Source organism: Mercurialis annua, linkage group LG4, assembly GCF_937616625.2.
Source record: "Mercurialis annua linkage group LG4, ddMerAnnu1.2, whole genome shotgun sequence".
Classification (NCBI taxonomy): Eukaryota; Viridiplantae; Streptophyta; class Magnoliopsida; order Malpighiales; family Euphorbiaceae; genus Mercurialis; species Mercurialis annua.
The window spans coordinates 29194133-29208080 of NC_065573.1; the positions used below are offsets into that span (position 1 = coordinate 29194133).

The following is a 13948-nucleotide window of genomic DNA, read 5'->3' on the forward strand; positions in this document are numbered from 1 at the left end:
GAGAGAAGAAAACGAAGAGGAGGTAGCTGTCGTTTTAGCAAACTCTACTACACTCGGTAGTTTCTCTCTTTCATCTTCTTCCTCCTTCAAACATCAAACTAAATTATGTTTTCTTTCACAACATTCATCCTCATGAACATTACCCATACGCCAATTTCTCATTAACCCACTAAATTTTTTTCGGAAAACCGGAAAATTAAATGGACCCTCCATTTTTAATCTCCCCAATTTCCCCTTCCTCCTCTGGCGGCACCGATTCCGACATACCCGATTCGTGGTACGGCAACATCCAATACCTACTCAACATATCCACAATCGGCTTAGTCTTCTGCATCTTTATTTTCATCTTCGTCAAGCTTCGCAGCGACCACCGCAGAATCCCGGGTCCTACCGCTCTAATTTCGAAGCTCCTTGCAGTTTGGCACGCTACCGGAAGGGAAATCGCGCGTCACTGTGGAGCTGATGCTGCCCAATTTCTCATAATTGAAGGTGGTAGTTTCGGTGTTTTACTTAGTATTTCTGTTCTGTCTATTTTTTTTGTTCTGCCGTTGAATCTTTATGCGGGTACTGCCCGTCTTGATGATCAGTTTTCGAAGACTACGATTAATCATATCGAAAAGGGTTCGTGGTTTTTGTGGTTTCATTTTGTTTTTGTTGTTGCTGCTGTTGTTATTGTTCATTTTGGGATGAATGTGATTGAGGAGAGGTTGAAAGTTACTAGATTTAGAGATGGGAATGGGAATTTAAGTGACCCTAATGTTGATTCCACTGCCATTTTTACGATTATGGTTCAGGGATTACCAAGAAGTTTAGGCGATGATAGGAGTGTTTTACGCGAGTATTTTCAGTATAGGTATCCCGGTAAGGTTTTTAAGGTTATTGTGCCTATGGATTTGTGTGCTTTAGATGATTTAGCTAGTGTGTTGATTCAGGTTAGAGATGAGATTGCTTGGTTGGTTGCGAAAATAGAATCTAGGCTTTTGCCAGAAGAGAATGAGGAAGTTGGTGGACAGAGTTCTGTGGAGAGATTAAGGGGTTTCATGGTTTATCTGTGGAAAAGAGCGAAATACTTTTGGGATCAGATTATGGATAGATTGGGTTGTACTGATGAAGAGAAGTTGAGGAAGTTGCAAGAATTTAGAGCAGAGCTCGAAGAGGATTTGGCAGCTTATAAAGAAGGTCATGCACCGAGTGCTGGCGTTGCGTTTGTGATTTTTAAAGATGTTTATACAGCTAATAAAGCTGTTCAGGATTTCCGGAATGAAAGAAAGAGGCGTTTCGGTAAGTTCTTTTCCATAATGGAGCTGCGTTTGCAGAGGAACCAATGGAAGGTTGAGAGAGCCCCGTTGGCAACGGATATTTACTGGAATCATCTCGGTTCCACAAAACTATCCCTTAAATTGCGGAGATTGTTTGTGAATACTTGCTTGCTGTTGATGCTGTTATTCTTTAGCTCTCCTCTTGCTGTCATAACTGCTTTGACGAGTGCTGGTCGCATTGTCGATGTGGAAGCAATGGATAATGCTCAATCTTGGTTGGATTGGCTGCAGAGTTCCAGCTGGTTTGCATCTTTGATCTTCCAGTTTCTTCCCAATGTTATTATATTTGTGAGCATGTATATAGTAGTGCCGTCAGCTCTTTCTTACCTTTCCAAGTTTGAACGGCATATGACTATGTCTGGGGAGCATAGAGCTGCACTTCTAAAGATGGTTTGCTTTTTCCTTGTAAACCTTATTCTATTGAGAGCTTTAGTTGAATCTTCATTAGAAAGTGCAATCATAAAGATGGGTAGATGTTATCTGGATGGAGAAGATTGCAAAAGAATCGAACATTACATGAGTGCTTCTTTCCTGTCAAGATCTTGCCTTTCTTCTCTTGCGTTTCTAATCACGAGCACCTTCTTGGGGATATCTTTTGATTTACTGGCTCCAATTCCTTGGATAAAGAATAAAATCCAAAAATTTCGGAAAAATGACATGCTTCAGCTAGTTCCAGAGCGAAGTGAAGAATACCCGTTGGAAAATCAGACAATAGAGAATCTTCAGAGACCGCTGATGCATGATAATCTTTTTGAATCCCCAAGAACAAACGGATTTGAACCACCGGGACAAGATCTATCTGAGTATCCTATCAGCAGAACCTCTCCCATTCCGAAACAGAAATTTGATTTTGCACAATATTACGCATTTAATTTGACGATATTTGCCCTGACGTTGATATATTCATCATATGCTCCTCTTGTGGTGCCTGTCGGTGCAGTTTATTTCGGGTATAGGTATGTGGTTGACAAGTATAACTTTCTATTCGTATATAGAGTCCGGGGGTTTCCGGCAGGCAATGACGGGAGGTTGATGGACACAGTATTATGTATTATACGGTTCTGCGTCGACTTGTTCCTCCTGTCGATGCTTTTGTTCTTTTCGGTGCAAGGAGACTCCACGAAGTTGCAAGCGATATTTACACTGGGATTGTTAGTAATGTTTAAATTATTGCCTTCAGATAATGATGGTTTTCATCCAGCTCTTTTGGAAGGAATCCAAACCATTGATAGTATAGTAGATGGTCCCACTGATTATGAAGTTTTCTCACAACCCAGGTTTGATTGGGATACATATAATGCATAATTTGGAATTCATTAGTTTTCAGAAGTTAGTTGATCTCTGTGCTCTTCTTATAGGTTTCTGTAGCTATTTCTTCTCAATACACATTTTCGACCTTTTTTTATCTTATTAGAATTTGTAGTCAAAATGTGTTTCTATGAGATTGTACATCAAGGAAAGTTTCACTTCTTTCATAGTTTGGTTTGCTGTAATCCATATTTAAAGTTTGGTTCGGTTCGGTCATGAATTTTTACCAAACTTCGGTGTTCGGTTTGTTGACCGAACTGACTGAACTTATTGAATGCACAACTCTAATGAAGAGCACAAGCATGACTATAGGCAGGGGTGGCAGTTGGACCGAAATATCCACCCAAATCAAATTGATTTTGTTTGGCTCAATTTTGATTCAGTAGTTTATTATTTTAGTTAAGTTTAGTTCATTGGGTTTTAACTGTCAACAAAATATTTTTCTATCTAAATTAACTGAATAAACTGATTTTTTTTTAATATTTTTGGTTAACGAAATATAATATTTTTCTAAGGTTATGTTTGGTTCATGAAATAGATGCGGAATGTAATAGTTATTCCGTATACAATGACAATTCTTTGCTTTGATTCATGGAATAGGTATTTTAAAGAATTGTTATTTCATGATTTTGTGAAACAAATACTCCTCTCAGAATCTAAAGAATAGCTATTTCATTTTTTGTGGAATAGCTATTCCATTTCGGCCATGTTTGGTTCATGAAATAGGTGCAGAATGGAATATCTATTCCGTATAGAATGAAAATTCTTTGCTTTGGTTCACGGAATAGGTATTTCATGAAATTGCTATTCCATAATTTTGTGGAATAAGTACTCCTCTCAAAAATTAAAAAATGGCTATTTCATTTCTTATGGAATGACTATTCTATTCCATTCCATGAACCAAACATGGTTCATGTTATTTCATTAACAAAACATGGTCTAAGAATTAAGGAAAAAAAATATTACAATGTGGGAGAGATAAATTGGGATATTTAACTCCTTAAGTCACTGAGTTATTCTAATATTACAGAAAGGGTACTAAATTTTAAATCGTTAAAAAATGGTCACTAAGTTATCGAATTATTTCTCAGGGAGGTTACCGTCTTAAAAGAATGTCATTAAATTTATCGCAAATTACAAAACGGGTGCTGAGTTATACCATTTTGTTAAAAAATAATACTGAATTATACAGCTTTTTGTAATTATGTCATGCCACGTAGGATAAAACGCAAAACGTTTAGTGCGTTTTGCCTCGAGTGACATCCCGTGAAATCATTTGATAACGTAGTGACCATTTTTTAACGATTTGAAATTTAGTACCCTTTCTGTAATATTGGAATAATTCAGTGACATAGGGAGTTTAATATCCGATAAATTGAATCCAAAATTCCAGATCAAATTATAATGTTTTTATCAATAGACTATGCATGACAATTATAGAAATGGTAAAAATGTGAATATAGTGAAGAAAATATATATATTTTCTTAAGAATTAAGAAAACGTTGAAAACATTTATTTTGTGTATAAAAAAGCATGATTAAGGATAATGCATGGGCTAAATAAATTATAGGCAATATTGAAAAGCCAAGTAGTCAAATTCCATCCTACATTTCCTCTTAACCAAGAAAACTAATCCTTTATTCACTTGAACAATGCAAAATGTAGACACTAAGTGACAAGTAGAATTCTCACTTTCCTACTCTTTATCTCTAATTTCTCTAATTGTGTGGCTAATCTTTAAACTAATTATATCATTTTGAATAAAAGTGGGATTATAAGTGAGAAGAAAGTTATTAGTTTGATAAAGTTGGGCGAGTATGCATCATTTAGCAGTTAAAAGTAGTAGCAGTAACCTTGTTGATTCAGGCCGTGAACCTAACCGGCTTGGTTTTGGAGGCAGCAACCAACCGCTTTGCCCTAAACCGCGCCGACTCGGACCGACTATGCCTGAGTTTTTGAAGCCCCTTAGATGTACCAAGCACAGGTTTGGATTTGGATTTGCATTTGCATTATATACAATACATGTATATATTGCACTTCTAATTCTTTTGGCTAATGTGTCTATAATATTTTTTTACCAGCCAACCGATTTCAGATGGAACAAATGGAATTCTCAACCTGATTTCTGATAAGGTTGGTTTTTCTATATTCCATAATACTTACCGGTTAACTTGTGAATTATAATTATATTAATAAGTCGAATTGCTCATATGGATTTGATCTAGTGGTTTAAGTCTTAACCATCTAGCTGCTATGGGATTCAAATCCCAGGAGTAGTTGGAATTAGCTGCTGGGTTATTATAGCCCAAAATTTTCAAGTATGTAGACTTGGGGGCGGTCCACATCCCGAAATTTGACATTGATCATAGATTTCGACTCAAGGGAGTAAATCCTTCTCACCCAAAAATAAGTCGAATTTGAGTTCCACACCTACTCGAATCAATTGCCAAATTTAGTATGAATATCAAAATATTAGGTATCTCGAGTTTAATGGAGTTTTTTTTATATATAATTTATAATAACATTCATATTTTTGTATAAAAAATACTTTTAAATTTGTTTTCATAAATGTTAGAGTTAGAACTCAAAAAATAAAATTCATAGAGTCCATATCGAGTTTCGATCTTCAAATTTTAGTATCAAGCCGAACTCGATCCAATTTGACCAAGTTTACAGGCATGTGACTGTATATATTAGCACTGAAAATTTGCAGGAAGTAGAAGGAATAGAAAGCAAATGCAGTGGGTGCTTGGGAAGTGGTTACTCAGGATCTCCACCAGGAAGAACAGACAATCCATTAATTCACGACGTTCAATTTGTACATCAAATGGAGCTTCTTTCTCCTTTTTCACGAACCAAACTTTCTCATCAGTTTGGCTTCACCTCTACTTCTTCTATTTGAAACCTTCTTTTTCTAGTTGTATAATTTTTGTTGTTGTTGTTCATCATATTCTCACAAATGTGTTGTGGGTCTTCTTTTTGTAAGTAGTATAAGTTTGGACAGGCTCGTTTAATAATGTACATATTATTTTATCATAAACTTTAGGCTTAATCCATCAAAAATTATCTATAATTTAATTTTTTTTTTTATGTATATGGTCCTTTCAAAAGTTTATTATCCATTTAGTTCATGTATTATTTGTCTTTTGTTTAATACGTTATTTTATGGACGGGAAACTGTGAGTATGTGACTCAATCATTATTAAGTGATTAACAATTGTTACATTAAAAATGACTAAAAATCCTTATATTTTAAAATTGTGTTTAAATGATCCTTTTTTTAAAAAAAATTATTCAATAGGTATATCTACTTATAAATTTATATTTATATCCCTTTTAAAATTTGATAATATCTCATATTTGTTAACGTGTCAACTTAAAAGAACATCTAAATTCGGCTTCACATGCATTTGACGATGAATGTAATGCAAACTCCTTCTCCATAGGAGAAAAAACTAAAATTTCAAAATAAACTTCTATAAAATTCATACATTATTAAACGATTGAACTAGGAACAAGGGAGGCGTCCTCCTGAACTGGTGAGAAACCTTTGATTGTAGATGCACATCAAATCCCTTATTGTTGTTGCCCTTGCTTTTAGTTTTAGAATTTTAAAATGATATTCCTTCTGTTTTAAAATAGTCGTCGTTTTAGCCAATTTCACACAAATTAAGAAATCAATAAATATGTCCAAATTCATAATTTTTTTTTATTAAATTAATCATTTTTAAAACTTATTAACATTAATTTTTTTTTAAAAAATGATAATTATATTAGCACGACCACAAGAAGTGGAAGGCGAGAAGAAAAAAAATACAAAACTAGCTTCTTGCGAAAAAAGCTAGATTTCTAAAAACATCATTTCCGCTATACTGAAAACTCTGGTTGTGAATTTTGTAACGATTCACCCCCTTAACAATGCAAACAAAAACTTGTTCAACTGATTCAACCATCAGTTTAACCGGTTCAATTAGATATTTGAAAAATTAAAAAAATTAAAATTTACGACGGATTTTATATTTTTAGCGATGGATTTTTTCGTCGTTAATTCTATTCATCCTGTTTGAGAGCGGTTCAACCCGACGAATTTTTAGCTTTTTATGTTTTTTTGAACAAGACCATTGGTCAGATCCTGGTTACCCGAGTGTCAGAAAATCAACATAAAGGTCAAAAAAATCAAAAACAAAGAAGAAAACCCGCCCTTTTCCCAACTACCCCAACTGTTACAAATAAACAAGAAGTGGGTCCCGCATTTCCACATGCTCTGTTCTTTCTCCAAACAAATGAAATTTCAAGATCTACAGCTAGGGTTTCACTAATTCTTGAATTTCTTTCTTAAATGTTTTTCCAATGCCCATTTTTCTAGGGTTTAATAACAAGAAGCATGGTTTCTTCCTCCAAACTTTCACTCCTTTTCTTGCTTCTTTCTATCTGGGTTCTCCCTCAATCCTCTAAAGCCCGCGTCTTTACTTTCAAGATGCACCATCGCTTCTCTGAATCGCTCAAGAACTTGTCTGATTTTACCTTCTCAACAAAATGGCCCAGTAAAGGAAGTTTTGAGTACTATGCCGAGTTGGCTCACCGTGATCAGATGCTTAGGGGACGTAAACTATCCAATGGGGAGGCTCCACTTTCTTTCTCTGATGGAAACTCTACTTTTAGAATTAGTTCATTGGGATTGTATGTTTCTTGATTTGGGTTTTCTTGGTTTTCTTGTTTTTTGATCCTGTTGTTTTGGTTTGGATTGAATTGGGTTTTGAAATGTGTTTTGTAGTTTGCATTATACGACTGTGGAACTAGGGACGCCGGGAGTCAAGTTTATGGTGGCACTCGATACTGGAAGTGATCTATTTTGGGTGCCTTGTGATTGTAGCAAATGTGCTCCTACTGAGGGTGTTGCTTATGCTTCTGTAAGTGTCATTTTTCTGCTTTCTTGTGAGTTTTTGTAAATTGTATATTAGATGAATGATTTGTGTCATTGTAGTAGATGCCTAGGTAATTTATATGAATATGTTAGCTGGAACCTAGAAATAGAAAAAAATGATATGATCCAATCTCAGGCCCATTTAAATGCAGCGGATATAAGCGGAGCCCGAGAATTAATGCATATTTGAATCATATAGGGAGTAGTATTCGCTCATGTTGGGTGATTTTATTGCTATACATGCTTGAATATGTTTGGTTTATTGTTTAAAATGTTCTTTATCTGGCAATTTGTATTTCTATTTGCAAAAGGATTTGGTAGAGGGAGCTTATGACTTTGTTGAATTTGTCTAGATCATATTTAATGTTGTACCAGATTAGTTTAAACTCGTAATCCTATGCGCTGAATTGCTCATTCTTGACATCAAAATCTGTAGCTAGAGGTGGTTCCGTTGATGAGGCAACCAAAAATAGCTCCCTAAAATCGAACAAATTGCATTAGGACGGTTAATTTGTATTAACACTATAGAATGAACACTGTGATTATATATGGCTGCAATTTTTATGCCTCATGTGGACAGATATCGCTAGGTTAGAACGGTAGTCGCAGATATTTAAATGGTATCTTTGGTTGCTCTATGTAGACGTCCTAAATAGGTTCATGATTAGTTTCCTGCTTTATATGATATCCCATGCAGGACTTTGAGCTTAGCATTTATAACCCAAAACAGTCATTAACAAGCAAGAAGGTCACCTGCAACAATAATTTGTGCGCACACCGTAACCGCTGCCTCGGAACATTCAGCAGTTGCCCGTACATGGTTTCTTATGTCTCTGCTCAAACTTCTACTTCTGGAATTTTGGTAGAGGATGTTCTGCACTTAACAAAGGAAGATACTGATAATGAATCTGTCAAAGCTTATGTCACTTTTGGGTATGATTTTTAAGTTTTAAACTTATTGGAATTTGAACAGTATCCCTTACCTAATTACAGGTTTGTTCTATTTTTATCTGTCTGGGTTGTCCAGTTGTGGACAGGTTCAGAGTGGTTCCTTTCTGAACACGGCAGCTCCAAACGGTTTATTTGGGCTTGGTATGGATCAGATTTCAGTTCCAAGCATTCTATCTAGAGAAGGCTTGACGGCTGATTCTTTTTCCATGTGTTTTGGATATGATGGAGTGGGAAGGATCAGTTTCGGGGACAAGGGCAGCCCTAACCAGGAAGTGACCCCATTCAATATGAATCCATCTCAGTAAGTGGTAATTTCTTCATTACTTGACTAGTGTCTTCCTATCTTTTGTGTACGGTCTTTCTTAGTTATTGCAGATCTTATGCATGCAATGTTTTGCAGCCCAACCTATAACATTTCTGTCACTCAAGTTCGAGTTGGAACAGCCTTAATCGATGTAAATTTCACAGCTCTTTTTGATTCGGGAACGTCCTTTACCTACTTAATCGATCCAACTTACGCGAAGGTTTCGGGAAATGTAAGCACTTTAAATGTTCAAGATTAAGCTTCACATGTGCCTTGACTATGAGTATCAAAAGCATAAAGTAAGCTTATAAGCTCCTTTATAGTTCCATGCACAGGCACAAGACAAGAGGCGTCCACCTGACCCGAGGATCCCCTTTGAATATTGTTATGACATGAGGTCAGATAATGAAGCCTTGTTTTTATTTTGTCTTGTCTGTGATCCTCCTTTATGACCTTTCCCTTTTCTCTTTTATTACGAGCAGTCCCGGAGAAAATTCAAGTTTCATACCTAGCATGAGGTTAACCATGAAAGGAGGAGGCCAATTTGTTGTTTCCGATCCAATAATTGTCATCACTACTCAGGTCAAATTTGGTACTATCTAGTCACTGTTATGTGCATTGGTTATGTTGAAATGATTCTAAACAGTTTCAACTTTGTGAATTGCAGAATGAACTTGTGTATTGCTTAGCAGTTGTCAAGAGTACTGAACTCAATATCATTGGACGTAAGTTCCTATTTGCAAAATGGTTAATTATACAATAATGTAATTACAATTTTTAACTGATTTAAATGAATTGCAAATATCATGGCGACTGATATCTAACAGACTTTTATCTACTACTAGTTTCATTTTCATTTATACCACATCATTGGAGCTAAAGAACTTTTTGCTTAACCTGAAAATGAAGACATTGATATGTCTCTTTGATGTACTTCTTCAATTTCTTGGTTTTTATGCAGAGAATTTCATGACTGGCTATCGTGTTGTATTTGATCGAGAAAAGCTCGTCTTAGGATGGAAAAAGACAAACTGTAGGTGTTATTCTCATTAGCATTTATTTTTCTCCATGCTTTACAATGATTTTATCAAGTAATTGAAGTGCTTTGGCGTTTTTACAGGTTACGATCAGGAATATTACTCATTCCCGACAGAACCACATGCGTCCAATGTCCCTCCTGCTGTTGCTGCAGGAGTCGGTAACTATTCTAGTCCACAATCAGCAAAAAATGAGCGGAAGAACTCGGAGAGTTCAGCAGCAGCATCCCATTACTATAGCCATACTTATTTTGTAATTAACTTCATATTGATCTTCATACTAGAAAATTTATTGTAACCCATTTTATAGTCATTCTTTTATTAAGAAAGCTGCATTGTCATTCTTTAGGCAAGTTCCGGATCCGGTAAGCGTTAAGTCGGAAAATGCAGCTTTCCTTAACCTAGGTATAGCAGTAGGTGATAGGTATGATTGTTTCATATACAGATATAACATATTGTACATTAGTTGGTGCACCGTGCCATTTTTATCAGTTCTATCATACCTGTAGAACTCCTCATTTTGTTGATAATAGTTTATGACCAGACTGAATTCAAAAAAAAAAAAAAACTTTATGACCAGATGGGTAAGGCATACTGTTAAAGTGATAAAGAAAGTGGGTATTCTTTTGGTACTTTAAAGTTTAAAGTTAAATTTTTTTATTTAGAAAGTTTAATCACCAAATAAAGAGTTCAACATGCTCTTTACTATGCATATTTAAAATGAAAAATTGGTTTGAGCCAACAGATTTGATTCTAGATTCAAACCAAAACAAAATGAGAAAAATAAAGGTAAATTAAAGAATTTAATTAATTTAAAATAAAAAAGTTAACTTGTAAATCGTAGCCATCGTACCTGTATTGCTATATAAATCGTACAATATCAAAAAATCATCCTGCTACAAATTTGGCATCCTAGGGAATGTCATTTCCTTACTCAGATTAACCAATAAAAAATATGGCACATTCTGGACGGGATCAACATCTGTAATTGATGGACTTGCAGACTGTTTTTTGGGTTGAATGCAGACCTGCAAATGAGCAAAGAAAATAGGCAACCTGAGAATCAAACATTCTTTAGCGTAATGTTCAAACAAGTTGCAATGAAGGCCAAAAAGTGCAAGTATTCAAATAATGTCAGCAGGATTACGAATAGAAGTTCACATTAACATAATGAAAATACATATAATATGTAACTATACCTCTTCTCATGCCTTTCACATAATAATTTGGGATCCATATGTTCCTCAGAGTTCTTTCGTATTTGTTCCCAAATTCCTTCAATCTTGATCTAGATTGCACACAAACTTCTTGGAATCATTATGTCTCTAAAACTCCAAAAACTATACTTATAACATATTCTTATAAAAAAATATCATCTAGTCATTTTTTGCTTTTTCGTTTCCTCAATTCAGTGTTTCCATTTATGTGCTATATAGATCTCGCGCATGTGCAGTTTCGACTATGTTATTTCACTCACAAAAGACATTTGTGCTAGGCATAGAAATAGAGAGATTTTACTTACCTGCATCAAGAGGATCCAAGTTTATGAAGTTCTCAGACTTGTACAAATTCTGATAGCACAAACCTCGGATTTCATTGATCCCTCTAACTTAATCTTTTGTCATCATTTTCCGATAGAAATATTGCTGGAATGCTTCCAGCCGCAATAAGACTTTTAATACTTGAGGAAGTCGTTGCATTTTCTGACAACTTAACTATTGTATCTCTTAAGATTATATATGACTTCTTAGGGAGTAGATCCGGAAAACTTTTGATGTTAACCATCTCTTTCAACACCTCAAAAGCCATAGGGAAGTTTGAATCATTAAGAAAAGTACTTATAATCGCTATATAAACATAAGCATCGGGTTCCATTTCTTTTTCTACCATCTCATGTAAATGAACCAGCGCTATTTCAGGCTTACCACATTTGCAGAAGCCATAAATATAAGCCATAAAAGCAACTCTATTAGGACTGCTCCCTTTTCTCCCCATTTCATTCCATAGCATTACGGCATCATTGAGTCTTCGAGCCTCAAATAAACCATTTATCAAGGTAGTGTATGTGATGACATTAGGTTCCCTTTCTTTTGCGGACATACTAGAGAGACAGTTCATTGCATTATCAATACAACCGCTTTTGCACCAACCATCAATGAGCGAGTTGTACGTAACCACGGACGGAACGAGACCCTTCATTACCATTTCATTGAAAAGATTCTGAGCTTCTGCAATTCTGTGGGACTCACAAAGCCCTTTTATCAATATGTTGTAAGCTACCAAATCAGGACAATGCTCGCGGTCAGTAATGTCTTTAAAAATCTTTAAAGCTTCATCCACTTTCTGAATTTGAATTAAACCACTTAATAGTGCTGAATATGCAATTACGTTAGGTGGAAAACCTTCTTGAACCATATCAGTAAGAAAAATACATGCTTTTGTCGTATTCCCATGTTTGCAAAGTTTTCTTACCAGCAAGCTGTAATGTTTTACCCAAGGCTCATGGCCGTGAAAGCGCATCTTCTTGACAAGATCAAGGGCTCCAGAAACATTCTCTCTCCTGCATAGGCACCCAAATATAGAATTAAGAGTAAACTGTGTTGGCTTAAGTCCCGAGTCTTCCATTTCTCTTAAAAGTTGACAACTTTCCTCCAGTCTATCAGAATTGCAGAGTCCATCAATCAAGTTATTGTAGATTAGTAATTCTCGATCACATCCAATTTTAGCCATATCTCGAAAAAGGCAAAGGGCAAGGTCCAACTTACAAGCCTGCAACAAACCGTTAATGACAATACTAAAACTAGCTGAATTAGGTGCAAGACTATTATCTTGAAAAATTTGACTAAATTGAAAATCATCGCCATTTCTATTTCCCATCATGGATTCAAGAAGACAACAAGCTTTATGTATTGATCCACTTTGAACCAAAGAACTCAACACAGAATTGCAAAGAGAAGTCCGAGTTTCTCCATCCACATCCCCAAGGGTTTCCCCAAGAATGCTGATTAAATATTTTGCTTCAGAAAATGAAGATACGAGCTTACGAATAATTCCAACATCAGGTAGAATATTCAACATCTTCATTTCTGAATACAAAGCCAAAGCTTTATCGAGCTCTTTATTGGAGCAAAGCCCTCCGATTAACACATCATAAAGTGCAATATCAGGAACGAAACCATTTTTCTGCATCTTATACAACAATTGAAGACCCTTATCCACTCTAGATTGTCTTACAAATCCATGAATCAAATTGCAAAAGGTCTTCTCAGTCAATCTAAAGTTCAGCTCTTCCATTCTTTCAACAAACTCAAAAGCCTTATCAACATGACCCAACTTACAAAACGACAGAACCAAGATAGAGATTATATACTCGTCCACCCAACCATGACTATGAATCTCATTGAAGACATTCAAAGCTTCATCAAACTTCCCTGCATTACAATAAACCTGCAACACAGGAGTCAAAGTATACTTACTAAAACTAAACCCGTGATCACGCATTTCTTTAAGTCTCATCTCAACCAAATCCACACAATTCGAACTAGAGCTAGAAAACGCCTCTAACAAACAGTTATAACTATAACTATTAGGAATGCAAAGACCCATTGTTTTAACTTGATCAAACAGAAAATTAGCCTCATCAGCCAAACTGACATCACCCAAACACCTAATAAAGAAACCCAATGCACCCGCGGTCATTAAACAGCGAGAATTTATGATATCAGCTGCCAAATCTTTCATTGGGGCATTTTGTCGAGCACGTGATAGGATTGAAGCCATAGCATTATAAGTATACATACTGTGCTTATACCCATATTGATTCGAAGCCCAGGCGAAGAATTTGAAAGCTATTTTCCAATTATTAAAAGAATTTAACACAGATTCAACAACTTTTGTATCTAGCAATGGAGCAAGAGTCTTTAACTCGGGGCTATCTGGAGAAAATTGTCGTCTGGTGAAGATAGAGATAAGGTCATTGGTAATGGTTGTATTATAGGTTGAGAGATTCTTGTAATGTGGATTAATTGGTGGTTTAATTAACAATTTGTAGAGGTTTTTAGTTTGTTTTGTTATTCTTGATAGCGCCATGACTAAGCGGCAATT

At 35.5% G+C, this 13948-nt stretch overlaps 4 protein-coding genes across 5 annotated transcripts; 3 read left to right on the top strand and 1 right to left on the bottom strand.

The window, feature by feature from the left end:
* LOC126678097 (CSC1-like protein At4g35870) lies at nt 1-2831 on the top strand. The gene has a single exon (XM_050372969.2). It carries the CDS (start codon nt 201-203, stop codon nt 2622-2624), a length of 2424 nt encoding a protein of 807 aa, XP_050228926.1. The 5' UTR covers nt 1-200; the 3' UTR covers nt 2625-2831.
* A 1375-nt stretch (nt 2832-4206) lies between these two features.
* LOC126678868 (uncharacterized) lies at nt 4207-5668 on the top strand. The gene is made up of 3 exons (XM_050373778.2): nt 4207-4612; nt 4710-4761; nt 5342-5668. Exons 1-3 carry the CDS (start codon nt 4446-4448, stop codon nt 5528-5530), a joined length of 408 nt encoding a protein of 135 aa, XP_050229735.1. The 5' UTR covers nt 4207-4445; the 3' UTR covers nt 5531-5668.
* Nucleotides 5669-6820: 1152 nt separating this feature from the next.
* Nucleotides 6821-10374, top strand: LOC126679345 (aspartyl protease family protein 1). Its single transcript, XM_050374360.2, has 10 exons — nt 6821-7308; nt 7403-7538; nt 8250-8485; nt 8580-8804; nt 8904-9039; nt 9131-9204; nt 9290-9389; nt 9475-9532; nt 9769-9840; nt 9928-10374. Exons 1-10 carry the CDS (start codon nt 7013-7015, stop codon nt 10140-10142), a joined length of 1548 nt encoding a protein of 515 aa, XP_050230317.1. The 5' UTR covers nt 6821-7012; the 3' UTR covers nt 10143-10374.
* Nucleotides 10375-10686: 312 nt separating this feature from the next.
* Nucleotides 10687-13948, bottom strand: LOC126676311 (putative pentatricopeptide repeat-containing protein At5g08310, mitochondrial). 2 transcript variants are annotated; one of them, XM_050370489.2, is made up of 3 exons: nt 11367-13948; nt 11044-11132; nt 10687-10872 (listed from the first exon to the last, which is right to left on the bottom strand). In XM_050370489.2, the coding sequence occupies exon 1, from the start codon at nt 13931-13933 to the stop codon at nt 11450-11452; it is 2484 nt and encodes an 827-aa protein (XP_050226446.1). In that variant the 5' UTR covers nt 13934-13948; the 3' UTR covers nt 10687-10872; nt 11044-11132; nt 11367-11449. The 2 variants fall into 2 exon arrangements, with proteins under 2 accessions (XP_050226446.1, XP_050226445.1); XM_050370488.2 differs by having other exon boundaries at nt 11044-13948.